A 19,650-nucleotide genomic window follows, 5' to 3' on the forward strand; every position below is an offset into this window, starting at 1 on the left:
CAATACACATATATAAAATATATACAATAAAAAGGGGTGATTTTTATAGAGGTTTAATGCACAAATGCACATAGAAACACTTCAGTGAGATTGTAACAGGTCACATGAGAAACAAACACTGGAGAATGTGAGTGGAGGATTTAGCCCGTGTGTGATGGATGTGTTAGTAAAGAGAAAACCAACAGAGCAAAGGAGAGCCTGAGATTTATGTAGGCCTTTATGTGTGTGTGTGTGTGTGTGGCAGTGTGTTTTTGCGCATGTCCAGGGCATAAGAGATTTAAGATAAAGTACACTGCTAGTTAACAAGGACAAGGTCTCTTTTTTTTGTGATGACAAATTAAATTTCTCTGCAGAAATTGTTTGTTTTTACTGATTCGGCTAGCATAACATTGCTAATTTTTCATTGAAGAGAAAATGAATATTTCAGGTGTGGTCTGTTTCCTCTCCGAGTCATACTGTAGCAGCCATGTGACTCTAAAATCTACCCATAATTCTAGAGTGCAGTCCTGATCCTAAACGCATACACTTCTTCAGCGTTCTGTGTCTGTACACATCCAGAAATTAGAATGAGCAACAGAAAGAAGTTGTGATGCCTCAAAGCATTTTAAATATCTGTGTGTTGTTCATGTTTACAGTTTTAAAAGAAGCTCCAGTATCTGTCCTAATTTTTAGCAAGAGAAAAATTCAACCATCTGACCTAAAGCACTGGCATCTGGTGCAGTCTAATGAGCAATCTTTATCTCTGCTGTTTTCAAGTATTGTGTTCATGAGCCTTCTGTTTTGTTTCCATTTAGCATTTGTTTTTTTACACACTCTTCCTTCAGGATGCTCTCATATTCAAATGGAACAAATACAATATCTGCTTTGTTTTCAGAAACTTGTATACAGAACATGCTGATCAAAATCTTAACTACACTTTGTGAAATGCCACCAATGTTTTTGAGGTCTTCAGTAACTTGCCCAACAGGAATTTTTGCTTGCATCATGGTGTCTGCATCTGCCACCTCTCATTATTTCATAATATTTATGTGTTTGATAGTGTTTTTTAGTAAAGTATCTAGCCTGTCTTTTAGCGGTTTATGCATGTAGCAAGGTGATTACAAATGAGTGGTTATTTAATACACACATGAAAATATTCTTCGCCGTATACATTGTAGGCTAAAATCATGATTTTGAAAATAAAGTAAATGTCTGTGTTATTTGTCAACTACTTATAAGCAGAGACAAAACATAATTGTGAGCTTTGTGTTTTTGTAGCCACAGGAGTCGCGAGGAAGAGCGCATCTCCAAACCAGCAGCGGTAACCACTCCAGTTAAGATGACGGAAGATGCCCTTCTGGTTCCGTCCACAGAACAGCCCGGGGACAAACAGATCCCTCCACTGCCAGGTTGGGACTTTCACCTCTAGACTTTCAACAGTCCTTCTGTCTTTACTTCTGCTCTCCTTTGTCTTTCCAGTCCAGTGGTGTGTGTCAACTTTTTATATGATGTGGCAATGTCACCTTGTTGTTTTATTTGTGATTTTTTTGTTTCATGTCCATGTGATGTCTTCTAAATTGGCACATGAAACATAATTTATCTAGCACATTAATTAAACAACCAATGCTACAATATGTTTGCTTAAGTTAACAATTTATGTCAGGTTCTCATGTTTCTAATCATTTTTAGATTACTTTTAATCAACTATGACTAATCAACTAACAAAATTTTGAATGATTAATACAATGTTAAATGGTTTTAAAAAGTCATAGAATGGGCCATAGTTTGATTTTCCATAAGGACAATAATGCAAAACATACATCAATATCAACACAAAAAGGGGTGACTGAGCACAAAATGAAGCTTCTGCCATGTCTGTCCCAGTCCTCTGACTTGAACCCTATGAGTGGGGTGAACTGAAGAGAAAAAGCACCAACATGGAGCTGTGAATCCAAATGCTTCAGGGATTATTGGAGAAAACTCAGAGCTGTTACCCTGGGAGAAGGACGTTGCAATAATTGGGTACCGATAACGGTGTCCAACATGAACTAGAGAAAGCATTTATTTCACAATGTGTTTTTACCCCACTTTCAATTGTTTTATTTTGATGATGGGTTGGAATTTTGTGACACTTATCCTATGGCTTTTTAATGTAATTCAGTTCAAATTTAAAATAATATTGTCAGTTAATTGTTAATAATTGTTTAACGAGCATTGGTTGTCGGTTAGGAGAAATAACCGAAATAAACATCACTACTTCTAATAAAATAATAGCAACATTAATAGACACAAATTTTGTCTCTTTGATATAATACTACAAACTCCACAAACTTTTGTTATGTCCATCAATTTCCACTTACTTTGTGGATTTTGTTACAAACACGAAAGTCAAATGTTATTGCTTTGACAGAGTAGTAAGCTAATTCACAGCTCTCTTTAATGTGACAGTTCAGCTATATTTTACAGCGAGGCAAAATAATGTGATTTACATAATATTTGTTTGTTTATCTATTCCCACATTTCCACTGATCAAAATCTTACCTCTCCTCTAGTTTTCTCTCTGTACCTTGCTGCTGTTTACTCCGTTCTGTTCTGGAATGCCTTAATCTGACCTAGCTTCGGTTTGGTTCTGCATGTTCTTTTTGGGCTGAGTTATCACCTGTTTAGAGCATGTTCTTAAAAGAAATATGTTTATTACATCATGGTCCGAGACTAACTGAAATGTGTGTTTAGAGCCAAAACCAGTGTATGCACAACCTGGGCAACCTGATGTTGATCTGCCAGTCAGCCCCTCTGACGCCCCTGTGCCCAGTGTCACTCATGATGACAGCATCCTCCGGTCAGTGTTGTGGTTTATTCTGTACTCGCATCGTGCTCCCGAGTGCCTTTTTCTAGTGAATTGAATTTACTAGCAAAGTAAACATTCTGTATTATTGTATAGATGCATGTGTACAGATATTTAAAAACTAAGCCAGTTTTGTTCTCTGTTACCAGGCCTAGTATGAAACTGGTGAAGTTTAAGAAAGGCGAAAGTGTAGGATTGAGGCTGGCAGGAGGAAATGATGTGGGGATCTTTGTTGCTGGTGTGCTGGAAGACAGTCCTGCTGCCAAGGAAGGCCTGGAGGAGGGAGACCAGATACTCAGGGTGAGGACTGTCTTTTATATTCAATATACAAGTAACATCTTTAAAGGCTTTAAAAGTGAGGTCTTTTAATATGGATCTAGCACAAATTTATTAGACCTGTAAGACAGATATTTTTGCTTTTTCTGAGCTTTCTGAGCCTCCATAAACAGCAATGCAGCTGACATGTTCAAGGCCCAGAAAGGTAGTTAGGACATCGATAAAATAGTCCACGTGGCATCAGTGGTTCAACCTTAATTTTATGAAGCTACAAGAATACTTTTTGTGAACAAAGAAAACCAAGATAATGACTTTATTCAACTATTTCTTCTGTTCCGTGTCAGTCTTCGATGTGCACTCACGAAAGTACCACAACAAAAAGGTGTAGCACATCCAGGTTACATCAGAACACATGTTCCTGCGTCAATAGCGTCTCACACATGCATCTAGGTACTCTCGTGACAAGACGTCGACTGACATGGAAGAGAGGAAATTGTTAAATAGTAATTTTTGTTTTCTTTGCACTCAAAAAAATATTCCTGTAGCTTCATAACATTAAGGTTGAATGACTGATGTCACATGGACTATTTTAATGATGTCCTTACTACCTTTCTGGGCCTTGAAAGTTTCAGTTGTGTTGCTGTCTATGGAGGGTTAGAAAGCTTTCGAATTTCATCAAAACTATCTTAATTTGTATTATTATGATAAGCCAAGGTTTTACGGTTTTCGAACAAACATGAGAGTAATTAATAACAGAATTTTAATTTTTGGGTGAACTGCCCCTTTAAGGATCAATATCATGTCCTCTTAGTGTTTGCCTAATTAAAGATGACATCTGTATAATTTTGTTAAAAATGACAATGTCATAAAAGTAAATTAATTTAGCTAACATTTATAATTTATAAATAATTTAAAATAATATTTTTTAATTTAATTTAATTTTCTAATATATAATCAAATGTCAAACAATTTGGAGCCAAACAGTTATTATTTTAGTTTTATTTGTTGCCTTTAAATCATGACTTGTGCAGCACGTACAGTAGCATGCTTAATCATATCAAAGAAATCTTTTTTTTATTTTATTATTATTATTATTTTTTTCTACCGAACATCTGCTGTTTACTAATCTCCATGCTGTAACACTGTGTAACATCTCACTTTTTCTCAGAAAAATATGAAGACACTGTGTGACCCCTGTGGCTGTGGGCAAAAATAATCATGACACACTCCTGCTCTGACTCAGTGCCTGTCTCTCCTCTGTTTCCAGCTTTCCTTTGTTTAGCCTTCGGCCACACAATGGCGTTCATTGTTTAAGTCAAGCCTCCAGTGGTCTTAAGCTATTATCAGTTGCTATGTGTAATACAGATACTCTAAGTCAGGCTCATTTAGAGTTGTTTACCACTGAGCACATTTTAATGAAACATGGATTTGTTTCTCTCCCACACAAGTCCCAGAGCAGTGTGCATACTGTACACACGCGTGGATGAAAATTCCCGTCCCTGCTGCACAAACACACACTCCTTAGATTCCAGGCAATGCCCCACAGCGAGACTCCCAGCTCATTGTTTTTCCCTTTCCATTTTGTCAGAGGTGACTGCATGTTCATCTCTACTCTGGATTATGACTTTAAGATGAAGTAGAAACCGAAAATGTGGATTTTCTCTCTCTCTCCTTCTCTTTATTTCTTTTTCCACTGTCAATAAACAGTTTATTGTTAAGAGTATTGCACCGCAGAGATCTAAAGCCTGTTTTCTTCTTGCACTCCCTCCTGTTCATAGGTTAACAATGTTGACTTTGCAAACATCATTCGTGAGGAAGCAGTGCTGTTCCTGCTCGATCTGCCCAGAGGTGAAGAGGTCACCATCCTGGCTCAGAGAAAGAAAGATGGTGAGCAGATCCATAAGCTTTTCACGTATCGGTCGTGTTTGCCTATGTTCACTTTTTACATGGTTCTTTTTGACTCAAAGATAGCCATTTATTTATTTATTTGGTAAGTACTATAATAAGTGGGATAATGTGTTAATCTCCACCTGAATGTGTTATCCCTTTTTTATATAACTTGCTCTGTTGTTTAGTTAAGTAAAATTCTATGACAAATGTTATTATAAAGGTATTCCCTATCACTTCCTGCTGACCATCTAATTAATGCCATATCCTCTAGTGTACCGGCGGATAGTGGAGTCTGATGTGGGTGACTCCTTCTACATCAGAACACACTTTGAGTATGAGAAAGAGTCTCCATACGGGCTGAGCTTTAATAAGGGAGAGGTGTTCAGAGTGGTAGACACCCTGTACAACGGCAAACTGGGCTCCTGGCTGGCCATCCGCATTGGGAAGAACCACCAGGAGGTGGAAAGAGGAATCATTCCCAACAAGAACAGGTTATCACTCAATCATGCACCAGCAGTACACAAACACCTGCTGTAGACATTATATTCATAGTATATGGATTAGTAGATCATACTGTATATAGATACTATAAAAGTTCTTTTTTTCTTTTTCTTTTCAGTGATCTGTATTGCATGGCTGTCTTTATACAGGTCTATAATCCTAGAGAGAATCAAAATTAAATCTATTTTTAACTAAAGCTTGTTCTGCCATCTTCTCGTCAGGGCGGAACAGTTATCAAGTGTACAGTATACACTCCCCAAAACTACAGGCGGCGACCGAGCTGACTTCTGGAGGTTCAGAGGTCTGCGCAGTTCAAAGAGGAACCTGCGGAAGAGCAGAGAAGATCTGTCAGCTCAGCCTGTTCAGACCAAGTTCCCTGCCTACGAGAGGGTGGTGCTTAGAGAAGGTATATTTCTATCTCAGAGAATGATTCACAATATGACAGTTATTAGGTGATATTACAGAATTGTATTTATTATAGCTTTTTTTTTTTTTTATCATTTATCAGTATCAATATTGGATGCATATTGACAGATATTGTACATTTAATTATATATGCTAACCCCCCCCCCCCCCCTTTTAAATCTAATGGTCACTTAAATTAATGGTCTAATGGTCATTTAAAACACAAATAATTTAATAACACAAATTTCAAAAAATTAATTAGAATTAATTTAATTTTGAATTTTTAAACATACCATAGAACTTGATAACACTTCATTTTAAGGTGTACTTGCTATTATAATAACAATTCAATATGCATAATAACATGCAAGTGAGTACATGTATCACTCATTAATTAATATTAATCAAGTTAAATGTATGATTACACTGGAACAAGGACACCTTCAAATAAACTGTAACCTAGAACTGAAAATATCGGTCATTTAGTAATCTGATAATAGCTATATTTCTGTTTTGTTTAAACTATAACAAAGCTGTCTTTTTCCCATTATAGCTGGGTTTCTGAGACCTGTTGTGATCTTCGGGCCGATCGCAGATGTTGCACGAGATAAACTGGGGAGAGAGGTGCCTGACCTGTTTGAGCTTGCAAGTGAGTGTCCATTTGTTAACACACATGCCTCGATAAGACTCAGCGCTTCAGTTTTCTAATCCACCTACCTGTGCAGCATATACTTGAACAGTCACACTTGAGCAGTCCTGCTCTCCAGCTTCAGTAGTGCATTTCAAATTCAGCTTGTAAACTGATTACATGAGTGGCCACTGGCTTTATTTACATAACCTTGTTCCTGTATGACTGTATTTGCTTTTCAGAGACACAGCACCCAGATGGAAGGGAAAGTACGTTGCATACAGTAGTCACATCAGCTCACTCCATCAGTAACCATAGTTACTACAGGCTGTGCATTATTATGGCATCCCTTATTTTAGTCGCACCAAATCGACACCGCTTGGAATGTTAACGATGAAAAAAATCCGAGATGTGTTCATGCTATCGACAGCTCCAACCCCCCAACCCTTCAGTCATGCTTGAGAGGAGATGAAGGCACATTGCTCATTGATTTCCCCCATCCCAAGCACCTGCTTCCTGTCTTATTTTGTGATTCTTTGGGCTTTTTTTGTGTTTCTTTTTTGCTGAAAAGACTTCCTGTAGTTGCTGCTATTTTAGAACCACGATATAGTTAAGGACACAGATGCAGGCTTGCTGTCTTACTGGAATAGTTCACCCAAAAATGAAAATTCTATCATCATCATTTACCCCTTTGACTTTAAAAAGATTTTAGAGAGAAAGAGAGAGATTTTCCTTTTGATTGGAACATTATAAAGAAAAATAAATGATGATAGAATATAAATTTTTGGGTGAATTATCCCAATGATGTATTGATGTCAGGGGCCATCAATGGCTCCTAAAGGTCAAAGCACACTAGGTTGCACTCTTTGATGTTAAATATTCTATAGATATTCCAGGCCTCGTCTTAGTCACTGTGGTGTACAGATGCTCCTCCACTTGATATAATGAATATTCACATTTCGATATCTGTAATAAATGAATATGCATCGGACCACATTGATGTTACACGTATGGAACATGTGAACAGTCTGCAGGTGTTCATATATTGTGTATGCGGGCGCATGTGCACATCCATGTTGAATTGCCTCCTCACTGTATGCTTTGAGGGGTGAAGATGCTGAGGTACTGCATGAGGGGGAGCCTAGGAAGTATATGAGGGCATTACTATGGATTATGTTTTCTCTTGTGTAGAGAGTGAACCCAGAGATGCCGGCACTGACCAGCGCAGCTCGGGGATCATACGTCTTCACACTATCAAACAGATAATCGACCGGGTGAGATCTCACTCACACATACAAAGGCACACAATGCAATGCATGAACTCACTCTCTCTGAGTTACACTACTGCCTCCTGCTGGTGGATTGTGGTACAGTCTGTTATATAGCTGGACACTTGAGAGTCCATGAAATCAAGAAGAGGTGTCTTTGTATGTGTTCTGCAGGACAAACATGCAGTGTTGGACATTACTCCTAATGCAGTGGATCGGCTGAACTATGCTCAGTGGTATCCCATCGTGGTGTTCCTGAATCCTGACAGTAAGCAGGGTGTAAAGAACATGAGAACCAGACTGTGTCCTGAGTCCAGGAAGAGTGCCAGGAAACTCCATGAGCGGGCACTTAAACTGAGAAAGCACAACCACCACCTATTCACAGGTAAACACAGATGTTTTAAGGTTGTGTTTTCTTTATTGTGAAAAAAAAAAAAAATATATATATATATATATATATATATATATATATATATATATATATATGGAAAAGACTTGAGAGACAGTGAGGATTGGTTCACATGCAAAAGCAGCCCCTTGTTCCCAAAGCTTGATGGTATAAATATAATAGTACCTACAGACCAAGACAGTGAGGCAGTTTATAAAAACACCGCAACATTGACCACATCTTGGAACATTTCTCTACATGTAAACACAGTAGTGATGTCCAGTTCATGAATGATTCACTCTTTTGATACACATTCTGCTAAACAAAAGAACTTTGTAAATTGTTTGTGAGATTAATAGACTGTGAGTGACTTATATAAATATAGAACATATACTCACACAAACTGTATAATCTGTTTCATAAAAAAAATTTGTTTTGTATCTTAATCAACAGTGATAAATAGTTAAACTAGTTAAAATACCTAAACTACCGGTAGTTATTTTATTATAATAAAAAAAAAGTCACTTTGGGAACTCTTGATTGAAGTGTCTTGTGTCTGTTAAATGAATCCAGAGTTCCAAATGAACCATTTTGCTCAAATGAATCAAACACCTGCTATTCCACGTCTCTCTCTCTCTCTCTCTCTCTCTCTCTCTCTCTCTCTCATATACACACACACACACACACACACACTGACCGCTTTAATGTGTATTAAAAAAAAATTAGTTCACAGTAATAACTTGAAATAATTATTCATAAAACTGTACATCACATTACATTTTATGATAGGTCACATTAAGCAGCCTGGCTGCTGTCTCAAGTTTTAGTCGTAACTTTTATGGATGTATTAAGACAATCACACTGTATCTGGCTGAGCTCTATAATGGCAGTTGTGTTATAGCATTCCTCATTTGTTAATCACTTTGAATAAAGGCCTCTCATAAATGTAAATGTAACAGGGCACAAAGTTCACTCAGTTGTAAAGTGAAAGAATCCAACAGTCATCCACCTTTCGATGAATTAATGAGCACTTGAATGATGTTACATGCTGTGTGCAGCGGACACTGAGGTGCAGTGAGGTTGTAACTTTGTGTACCTTTTTTAGCGTGAAATTGTTTTTACAAAAACCTCACTCCGCTGGATTCTCTTGAGTGATCCAATGTCTTCCTTCCTGTGACTGTCCTCTAGCCACCATTAACATGAACAACATGAACGATGGCTGGTATGGAGCGTTGAAGGAGACTATTCAGCAGCAACAGAACCAGCTGGTGTGGGTCTCAGAGGGCAAGGTGAGTTTCATCAAACTTTTCCACAGCGGATGCCTGAGGTTTCAGGGAAAGGGTTCATTCGGGGTTGTCTGGTTCCATGTTTATATTTACAGAGCATAATTTGTTACCCATGCATCTGCATGGTTCATTTGATCAACATCTGTTTTCCTCTCTTCCTCCCAGTGGACTGAGTTTAGTTTTTGTGATGCTTCACCATAATGAGGTTAAACTCATGAAATATTTACCAGAACCGGATATATTTCACTCTAAAAATGTTGCTTTTGTTTTTGCGAAATGATTTTCACACCAATGAAGCACTCCCCCTCAATTCTTAATGGCTTAATGAAAAAAAAATTCTCGCATTCTTAGTAGTGTAAAACAAAAAATAAAAGAGATACGTTAACTAAAAAAGATCCGTTAATTGAAATTATGCTTTTATAATAATTCCTTAATTGAAATAATGCTTTAATGCTTTATTTTAAAATAAAAATATTTGATAAAGTAAATAAAAAAAGGAATACTAAAATGATTGAGGCAAAAATTGAAAAAATAAATAGAATTGTAAAAACTTTAAAATTAAATTGTAAACTGAAAATATAAAAGCTGACTAAAATGTAAGTATTATGATAGTATATAAATAACACTGTCTCATAATCTAATTATGGCTATGTAGAAAAAGGCTGTCATTTAAATTGTACTTATAGATAAATAAAAAGAATTTGGAGAACTTCTTTATATATATGCTGATTTTAATATCTTTAATTTTAAAGCATTATTGTTTTACCAATATTGTAAGAAATTACACTAGTATCATGAAAGAATCATACCTGAAAAAATATAAATGGAGAAAGTAAAACACTAATAATTGATGGTAGAAATATTTGAAGTAAAATTGGGTTATCCTGAATATAATGTTGAAAAATCTCAAAAGTAGGCTTTATTTTTCATGCAAAATGTAATTTTGTGAGATTATCCAATATCCACTAATTGTTCACCCTCTCATCTCTCTCTCCATGTTCTCTCCTCTTCCCCCCTCTCTCTCTCTCTCTCTCTCTCATTGGATCTTGCGCTCTCGATCTCTGCAGGCGGACGGCGCACCTGACGATGATCTGGATCTTCACGATGACCGTCTGTCCTATGTGTCTGCCCCTGGTAGCGAGTACAGTATGTACAGCACGGACAGCCGTCACACCTCAGACTACGAGGACACTGACACAGAGGGCGGAGCCTACACAGACCAGGAACTAGACGAGACCCTGAACGATGAGGTTGGACCGCCCATTGAACCCGCCATCACTCGCTCCTCAGAGCCCGTCCGGGAGGACCCACCCGTCATCCAGGAACCCCCTGGATACGGAGGGTACCAGCCCGAACCGCTGAACCGCATCGACCCGGCAGGGTTCAAGGCCCCTGCCCCTCAGCAGGTAGCGTTTCTGCGAGCCGTTCGCCTTCCCTGTTGTCTGGAGGCCGTGGTGTGCGTGAGAAAAGTGTTCTAGCGGCGCTGTGGAAGGAGGAGTGCTTAAAAACCATATCATTGCAGTACTAGAGAAGTGACAATGACCAAGTAATAATTGTTGCCATGTATTTATTATATGTATTTGTGTGCGTGTAGTTGTGTGGAAGTCTGTGTGTGTGTGTGAATGTGGTAAATGTGGCTTGGCTGTTGTACTTCACATAGATGCCGTGATTCTTATCTTAGTATGATCACAGTGGAGATGGAAGTGAGGACATTGTATCTTTAAATATGTGAAATGATTGCCCCATCCTTGTGGTCTAGCTGTCCCCTTACTGTCATTACCAGAAAGTATTATGTGCATGATGGATTTTCAGTGTTAAATATATTACTGTGAATGTATTTATCTATATGGGTCCAGTGGCCGCTATGATATCCAAAGTGTCTTAGTTCTTGTATTACAAGAGAGCCAAAACGTTGTACTGTAATGTAGAATTAAACTGACATCAGACTTAACGTGAAAACAGAACCTTGTCCAGCTGCTAATTATTATATGACATGGTTCCCAGAGTCAACCTATTCTGCGTGTTAGTGGGATGTTCCTAGTTCAATACAAGTTAAGCTCAGTGAACAGCTTTTACGGTATAATATTGCAGTTAAAACGCTTAGAAAATTGGGAAGGCTTAAAATGTTTGAAAAGTATAGCCACCAGAGATGCACTGTAGTATCAAGATAAATTGTTGTTATAAGTAAATATTAAATGGGAACATTAGGAACATTGGATGGACATTATAATTCATTCAGTTTGTCTAAATTTAAAACATTCAAATCTAAAAACAATTGTTGTAAATGCTACAAGGTAATTTTGGTATCATTAATATGCATTCCAAAAAAAAGAAAGATTTGCTAAAGATTACGTTTAACAGAGGTAGTAAATATTTAAGATAGGCTGTTTTTAGATAAGCAACATCTAAATGTAAAAATGGGAGAAATGTGCATGCACAAATAAATATTTAATAGCAGCCAATAATGTGTATAATAACAAAAATATAAAAGCTAATTAAATGCAAAACTATATTAATAACTAGTGTATTTTATTGAACTTTATTAGATTAAATTATATATTTTTATTATTTTAGGTATTTGTTTATTGTTACTAATGAAAGGGCAATTCAATTAAATGTAAATTGTTTTCTAAATGCTTGTTATTGATCTTATTGTGCTTCTTTTTTGACCTTTAAATTTAAATGTGATAATTTTATCTTCTATTGAAACTTCAGACTTCTCTCATGTTTCGGACTACATTTTTTCTTATTGATATTCAGTTTCACTCGGGTGTACATCGTAATACAGAATAAAACCTCCAGAATTTTCTGACATTGCACTACTGTGCATGTTTGTTTTCATTTGCCATTATTTTCCAAATCTGTCAATAGAGCTTAACCTCGTGAGCCTGGAACATTCCCTAAATAGAAAAGTATTGGTGTCAGGTGAGACAGAGGAGAATCATGAAGCTCAGCTGAAGTGCAGTGGGTAGGTTTGGCCACATGTATTAAACATTTTTGAACACCTTCACAGAAAGCAGAGGCTGCTCTTCCCAGGCAGCCTGAGCCGCTGGCAGAGACAGCGCCCCCTGCTGTTCATGTAAATGTAGGGGCCCTGAGTGCCAAGGATCTCCCGGTCACCCTCACTCAGGGGGATTTCAGCCCAGAGGCTGGCTCTCTCTTCCCACCTGCCCCTGAGCTAGTCCAACCCCTGTCTCCCGACCCCAGCCAATCCAGACAACCCGGGTCAGAGTCCAAGGTACCTCGCTAGCCACCCTGCTCTGGACTGAAACCGGCCCACTTAACGCCCGAGCCTGGTGCCCTCTCTCATCGCCGTCTGGCCTGCCTGTGTGCTGCAGTGCTTCCCTTTAGCTCTTGCATGTGCGCTGTGTACCTAAGAGAGCATCCGTTCTCCGTCTGTGAATGTGTGCGTGTGTGTTCATAAACAACAGTGGGTACGACAGAGGCCTGCTGCATCAGATCATAGTTCATTTAGCTTCAGGCAAGCCCAGGTCCCCACTGTTGCTTGCCTACTTTTGCATGAGTTTAATTTTCTGTTTTTGCTTGTTGAAGTAGAGCTAGTGAATATTAGTGGTGCAATGAATGTGGTGAAATGATTTTAAAATTATTTTGACTTGTATTTACAACTTTGAATCTTTTCCCCCTCCTGTTCCAACTTTGAAAGGTAGCCTTGTTGTTTACAACATACGAGTACAGCTTAACCTGTTTTCATTTTTACAGATTTTATTCATACTTTTTCTGATGAAAGCATTCTTTAAATTAATATTTTCATATTTTATTAGTTTGTCAGTTTTGCTTGAATTAATATGGCAATCTAGTTTTAATTGAAAAAACATTAAATTGACAAAAAAAAAGAAATATATATATATATATATATATATATATATATATATATATATATATATATATATATATATAAGAATTACATATTTTGGAAATTCATTTCCACAACTTTTTGGTCACATTTTATTATAAATCATTCTTTATTTTAGTTAAATTGTGGTAAAATGTTTATTTCCTCATTATCATTGACATAAAAATAAATAATAATTAATGCTGGCTTCAGTGTTGGCTTAGATTTGTGATTCTGTGTTTTAACAGACTAGACTATTACTGTTCCTGAAAGGCTACGTCTCAAAATACTTTTTATTGTTTAAAGCAAATAGTTTTTGTACATTTCTTTTTTCAGTGGGATTTTTCTGTCTGATTTCACCCCAGTGATTTTGCAGCTTGGCGTGTCTTGAATCATTGAATCTCTCTTAAACTCTGAAACTATTTGTGTGATGGCTGCCTCCATTTTGACCTGTTCAATAACTGCCCACTCTGAGTCTTCCTCTATTGCAGGTCTTTCTGCTGACTCTGTGCTTCATTCTTCAACTTTTAATCCGAATATTAATCACTTCTGGTTTCTGCCGTTTCATTCAATTCAATTCATTGCTGTGGTTTAGAGATTATATATGATTCTTTGTACAAGTCGTTTAGAAGTATCCTTTCTTTGGCTTTATCAACAGATGTACAAGAAGGATATCTATCGTAACAACGAGCCGGTGCAGGTAAACCAGAAACCTATGCAGCCCAACTACAACCCCCAGCAGCCCCTCTACCAGGAAGACAAGCCATACAGAGATTACGACCACCAGCCCTACCGCTACGATGGGGGCTACATGGAACCAAAGGCTCGTAATTTTGACCCCCATCTACATATAGACAGCAGTGTGCCTCCGTACGATGAGCAGTGGGCTCCGTATGACCAAACGTCTGGATACGACCCTCATATGCCCTATGAGGATGGTCTGAACCGCATGTACGGTCACCCTCAGATGCGACATGACACAGGCTATGACTCCAGTCGACCTCGCTATGGCAAACCCAGCCCCGGACCGATCCGACATGATGAACCGCCCCCTGTGCGCCCACAGTATGACCAGGAGCCACTCTCTCATACTCAAGCCTCTTCCCGCTCCCCTGAACCCCCCAAACAACAGTACTATGACCCATCCCAGAGGCCTTCCTATAATCAACCTCCACAGAGGGGCTACATGAACTCTGAAGCCTCTGTGACCCCTCCTAAACCTGAGTCCATCTCACCGCCAGTGGAACCTGTACTTCCTCCTCCTCTTCCAGCTGAGGCAGAGGATGATCCAGCCATGAAGCCCCAGTCCGTGCTCACGAGGGTTAAAATGTTTGAGAACAAGCGATCCGTGTCTGTGGACAGAGCAAGAGAGTCTGCAGACTCTGGTATTAGGGTGAGTTAACACTCTGTATTTCTACTGACTAAATATACACTCTACAGGCTGAATTATTCAGGCTAATTAATTGTTAAAATTTCTGTTTCCTTTAGCCTGTGGACATGGTGCCTAAACCTGGTGCTGCCTCCGTGCCCAAAGCCAATTCTTTAAGTAACCTGGACCAAGAGAAGGCCTTTAGGTAATGAACTAGCACATAAAGTATAAATCATTAGCACACAGTGTACTTGTATCTATAAAAAGAAAGCATTTTTTAAAAGGATTTTTTGTTTTGTTTAAATTTATGAATTTGAATTTATTCAGCAATGATGCATTAATATGATCAAAAGTGACTAAAAATTATGTTTTGCTATTACAGGAATAAATTACATTTTAAAATATATGAAGAGAGATTTTAAATTGTTATTTTTTTTTTTAAATATTACAGTTTTTACTGTATTTTTTTCTCAAGTAAATGTAGCCTTGCTAAGCATAACATACTTTTTTTGTGCAAAAACATCACAACAAAAATCTTACTGAGCCATAGTAACCATTAGCCATAGTAATGAAGTTAGTCCCCAGATCTCCATCTAGTGGTTGCTATTACCTCAACAGTATTTTATACATAAAGCATTTTAAAGTACACATACTTTTTTCCTCTGTCAGATCTCCAGAGCCACAGCAGCCCCAGCCTAAAGCAACAGATGATATCATTCGTTCAAATAACAGTGACCCTGATGAGGATGAGGAGTACTACAGGAAACAGCTGTCTTACTTTGACCGCCGAAGCTTTGACGGCAAACCCACTGCACAGCTGGCGCCTGCCATCAAGCCAAGCCAACCCCAGACCCAACCAGGATACTACCCCAGGTACGTGTTCAAATACTTCATCATACTTAATGCAACTCTGCTTTATGTTTTTGTTTTACCAGGTTTTAGTCAAATGTGTGTATTTGCATTTAGGTAAAGGGTCATGTTTTTTCTTTCCTTGTTTAAAATTGTAATATGAATTTAGATGGCAGTGAACATGATGGCAGAATATATGGCTTTTAGTTTGAATCTGGACTTTGTTGTTTGTGTGCTACAGAGCAGAGTCAGTGGAGAAGATCAACCCTGTTGCTCCAGTTAACCCAGCTGTCCCACCCCCGACCCTGCCCAAACCCTCAGGTATGGGATTCATAGAAAAATGATTGTGTATGCTGCTTCCTATAGCATAAATACAACAGTGTATAAAATACAAATACAATTATAAGAATTGTTTCTTTAGCAACAAATCAGCATATTACAGTGATTTCTGAAGGAGAAAGAAGACTTGAATAATGGAATAAGTTACATTAAATATATATATATATTTTAAATGAAATATTATGACTATTGTCATCAAAAGATGAATATAACGACTAAAACAAATCTGAACTCTGTGTCTAAGGAGCTTGTTTTCTATCTGTAAAGAAACTTCACAGATTTCCTCATATACTCTCTCACACAGTCACTCCACCTCTCGACCCATACGGATCTCCCAAAGTGAAGCCTCCCAATCATGAAGACACAGTCCAGAGCACTTACCTGCCTCAGAAAAGCTTCCCAGAGAAATCTCCTGTTAACGGCACCGGCGAACCTCCAAAGACCAACAGCACTAGCACATCCAGCTACAACCGTTTTGTGCCCAAGCCGTACACAACCTCTGCAAGACCCTTTGAGCGCAAGTTTGACAGCCCCAAGTTCAACCACAACCTCCTGCCTAATGACTCTCAAAATAAGACAGATCATGTGAAAGCTCCCATCAGTACCACAACCAAACCACAGAGTTTGCCCCAGCCGATAGACCACGACAGCGGCCTGGACACCTTCACCCGCACCATGGACCAGAAACCCAGATACCAGCAGAACAACATCAACGCTGTACCCAAGGCAATACCTGTCAGGTATAGTAAAAACTAGCTCTGAAAATGTCATGCTTGCATGTTTTTTTTTTTTTTTGGTAAGTAGCCATTTTATCCATACTGTAGTTTTTTTTTTTTTTTTTTTTACTTTTTAAAAAATAATAAAATACCTTTAGTATAGTAGCCAACTAAACAAAACAGAAAGGTCCATAATCAGAAATCAGTAGATCTAGATATTTGTCTAATGATATTACATTTCTGCTATAGCTAGATTTTTTTTTCTTTTTTTTTTTTTTTTTACAATAAAGAAAATCTGAAATTGAAAATCAGACTAAAAATAAGGTTGATCTGCCTTTCTGTCTTTTTCCAGCCCGAGTGCTTTGGAGGATGACGATGATGATGACAGCCACACAGTGGTGGCGACGGCACGGGGCATCTTCAACAGTAACGGTGGGGTCCTGAGCTCCATTGAGACGGGAGTGAGCATCATTATCCCTCAGGGAGCCATTCCTGACGGTGTGGAGCAAGAAATCTACTTCAAAGTGTGTCGGGACAACAGCATCCTGCCTCCTCTGGACAAAGAGAAAGGTCAGTCACGCATCTTTTAACTTGAGGGTCAGAAGATTCTGACATTTTTGTCTGTCTCCTCTGGTCTGTGAAAAAGCATGGTAATACAGAGTTTGGTACTGATTCTAGTTTGTTACAGACTCCACACACACACACACACACTTTTTTTTCAGTTAACCCGTACTCAAAATGCAAGATAATCAGTACTACATTAATAGCTTGATGGGGTGTTTCTGTGTTCATGTTTGTGTGTAGAGTAAAGGCTAAAGGAAAGTGTTTTGTTTCCAGGTGAAACACTGCTGAGTCCTCTGGTGATGTGTGGTCCCCATGGCCTGAAGTTCCTGAAGCCAGTGGAGCTCCGCTTACCTCACTGTGCGTCTATGACCCCTGATGGTTGGTCTTTTGCTCTAAAATCCTCCGACTCCTCGTCGGGTACGCTGTCCTCTCTCTGTCCTTTTTTGGGGTCGTTTGGGATGGCTTTGTGACATCTTGTTTGGTTGTGGGCCTTTTTTTTTTAAAATTCTTCATTCTGCATTCTTTCATTCCCGATCACAAAAAGTTTTTTTTATATATATATATTTTTACCTATTATTTATTTTCCACTCATATAGCGTATCTCACTGACCCACTCACTCCAGTCTGCTAATGTATTAATGTGGTTTATTTAAGCTATATTTAAACCAAGTTAGCTCTACAAATTAATTTTCATTTTTCACTCTTAAAGCACAATAAAACTGTTCTCCTATCATTTAAAAATGTAGGGTCAGTAAGATATTTAAAAAATATTAAAACATTTAATTGAAAAAACAATTATTTTAAACTGATCCTAAAATGTCTAATGGTATTGTATATTGTATATTGTAAGTGGGTATATATATAAAAAAATGTAAACTACATATTAAAAAAATAAATATTGATTGTAATTTCCAGCGTAATGAATGGACATTTTGCATTAAAGAAAGTAAATTAGCTTTGGTAGATGGTTGTGTTTTGCAGGGCCCTGCAAATTTCACGTTGTGCTCTGTTTGAGTAAACCTAAAGCTGTTTTCACTGGGTAGATTCATGTTTTAGGCCTTTGTGTTCTCTCGATCGGTCACTGAATCACTCAATTTCTCCATTGAGATTAGCTGAATATTGCAGATGAACATTACTCAAAAATAGGTTTTCCATCCTCACTTAGGTCTCATGCTTTCATGAATGGGAATTCACATTTATTAATCATAATTCACTCACATTGTTTGTACTTTAAACGGATTCTCACACAGCCACCCAAATGTCTAAATATGCAGAGATGCTGGAATTGCCTTTGTCCCGCTATTGGAGAACAGCAAATGTTATCCCCCAAGTCTTAATTTCTCTCTCTCTCTCTCTCTCTCTCTCTCTCTCTCTCTCTCTCTCTCTCATTTGTCTCTATATAACTCTTAATGGTAAACTTGGCACTGCCCTGAATTAGCCTCCTAAGGAACCTCTCGTTCTGATTGTGCAGTGGAAAGATGGGAGAATGCTGCCTCATCCAAAACCATTCCAGGCCTTTGCTTCTAATCTGCATATTTGAAAACAAGGCTATTGTTTATTCCTAGCTCAATTTCCGTGCACTTTCCTGGAAAGAGAGCGTTTACCTTACTGATTTAACAAAGATGTTGTTCTGATGGAGCTCACAGTGGAGTATAAAAGGGCACTGAGATCATCAGGTCCTTATAGATTTATAAATGAACTACAAACCATCTAAGTATATGCGCAACTGTAGTGTAACTATCATTTTAATTCTTAAGAATAAAGTGTGTAATTTCTGTACCACAAAACCAAATAGAACTATAATGTGTCTGTTAGTGTTTGACAACCAACCTTTTTCTACACTTCTGTTTAGTGCCGCTGGTGCTGCCGAAATTACACACTTCACCTTGATGAATGGAAAAACATTTGTTTTGTGTTGTTGGAAGAACTTTGTTCTTATGCATTACAGCACCTTAGGCTATGAGCTTATTGGTTCTTGCTTTGGCTCTGTTGATTATCTCCGTCAGAACAAATAACGCATGCTGAGAGCCTGTCTTATCGCTTTTCCTCATGCAAACCAAGGGCTAAAATAATAGCACAATGTGACGCTGTTACAGCTGTTGAAATAGGGTCTAAAATAATGTAAGGTATAATGTTTTTTTTATGTAGATTTTGTGTGTTTTATGTTCGATTTATGGTATTGTTTTAAAGGCTTTAGCGTAGTTGATCTGAATAGAAAGCACACATGCATGTAGCCTTTTTCAACTTTTAATTAATACATTTTGCTGTCATTTATGCATGTACGTAACACATACTACACTACTGTTCAAAAGTGTTTTTGAAAGAAGCCTCATGCTCAACAAGACTGCATTTATTTGATCAAAATACAGTAAAAACAGTATTATTGTGAACTATTATTTCAGTTTAAAATAACAGTTTTCTGTTTTAATATATCTTAGTGCATCAAAGATAAAAAGTGTTATTCAGTGTAATATTTTTGTTAAAAAAATAAATA

At 37.8% G+C, this 19,650-nt stretch overlaps 1 protein-coding gene across 23 annotated transcripts in view; it reads left to right on the forward strand.

Moving 5' to 3' along the window:
* The window catches only part of tjp1a (tight junction protein 1a), a 100,332-nt gene that overhangs the window by 78,726 nt on the left and 1,956 nt on the right, over positions 1 to 19,650 (forward strand). For 3 of the 23 annotated variants that reach the window (XM_052561616.1, XM_052561618.1, XM_052561626.1), the window contains 20 exons: positions 1,258 to 1,388; positions 2,713 to 2,818; positions 2,974 to 3,124; positions 4,879 to 4,987; positions 5,262 to 5,481; positions 5,713 to 5,897; positions 6,450 to 6,545; positions 6,767 to 6,793; positions 7,716 to 7,798; positions 7,967 to 8,177; positions 9,369 to 9,469; positions 10,534 to 10,872; positions 12,480 to 12,704; positions 13,978 to 14,712; positions 14,808 to 14,893; positions 15,358 to 15,561; positions 15,779 to 15,858; positions 16,181 to 16,616; positions 16,945 to 17,162; positions 17,430 to 17,573. In XM_052561616.1, the coding sequence (XP_052417576.1) occupies positions 1,258 to 1,388; positions 2,713 to 2,818; positions 2,974 to 3,124; positions 4,879 to 4,987; positions 5,262 to 5,481; positions 5,713 to 5,897; positions 6,450 to 6,545; positions 6,767 to 6,793; positions 7,716 to 7,798; positions 7,967 to 8,177; positions 9,369 to 9,469; positions 10,534 to 10,872; positions 12,480 to 12,704; positions 13,978 to 14,712; positions 14,808 to 14,893; positions 15,358 to 15,561; positions 15,779 to 15,858; positions 16,181 to 16,616; positions 16,945 to 17,162; positions 17,430 to 17,573 (3,887 nt within the window). The remainder of the gene's footprint in view (positions 1 to 1,257; positions 1,389 to 2,712; positions 2,819 to 2,973; positions 3,125 to 4,878; positions 4,988 to 5,261; positions 5,482 to 5,712; positions 5,898 to 6,449; positions 6,546 to 6,766; positions 6,794 to 7,715; positions 7,799 to 7,966; positions 8,178 to 9,368; positions 9,470 to 10,533; positions 10,873 to 12,479; positions 12,705 to 13,977; positions 14,713 to 14,807; positions 14,894 to 15,357; positions 15,562 to 15,778; positions 15,859 to 16,180; positions 16,617 to 16,944; positions 17,163 to 17,429; positions 17,574 to 19,650) is intronic. The other 20 variants (XM_052561619.1, XM_052561623.1, XM_052561631.1 and 17 more) reach the window with 10 other exon arrangements.

The sequence above is a fragment of the Carassius gibelio genome, chromosome B7, assembly GCF_023724105.1.
Source record: "Carassius gibelio isolate Cgi1373 ecotype wild population from Czech Republic chromosome B7, carGib1.2-hapl.c, whole genome shotgun sequence".
NCBI classification, from domain to species: domain Eukaryota; kingdom Metazoa; phylum Chordata; class Actinopteri; order Cypriniformes; family Cyprinidae; genus Carassius; species Carassius gibelio.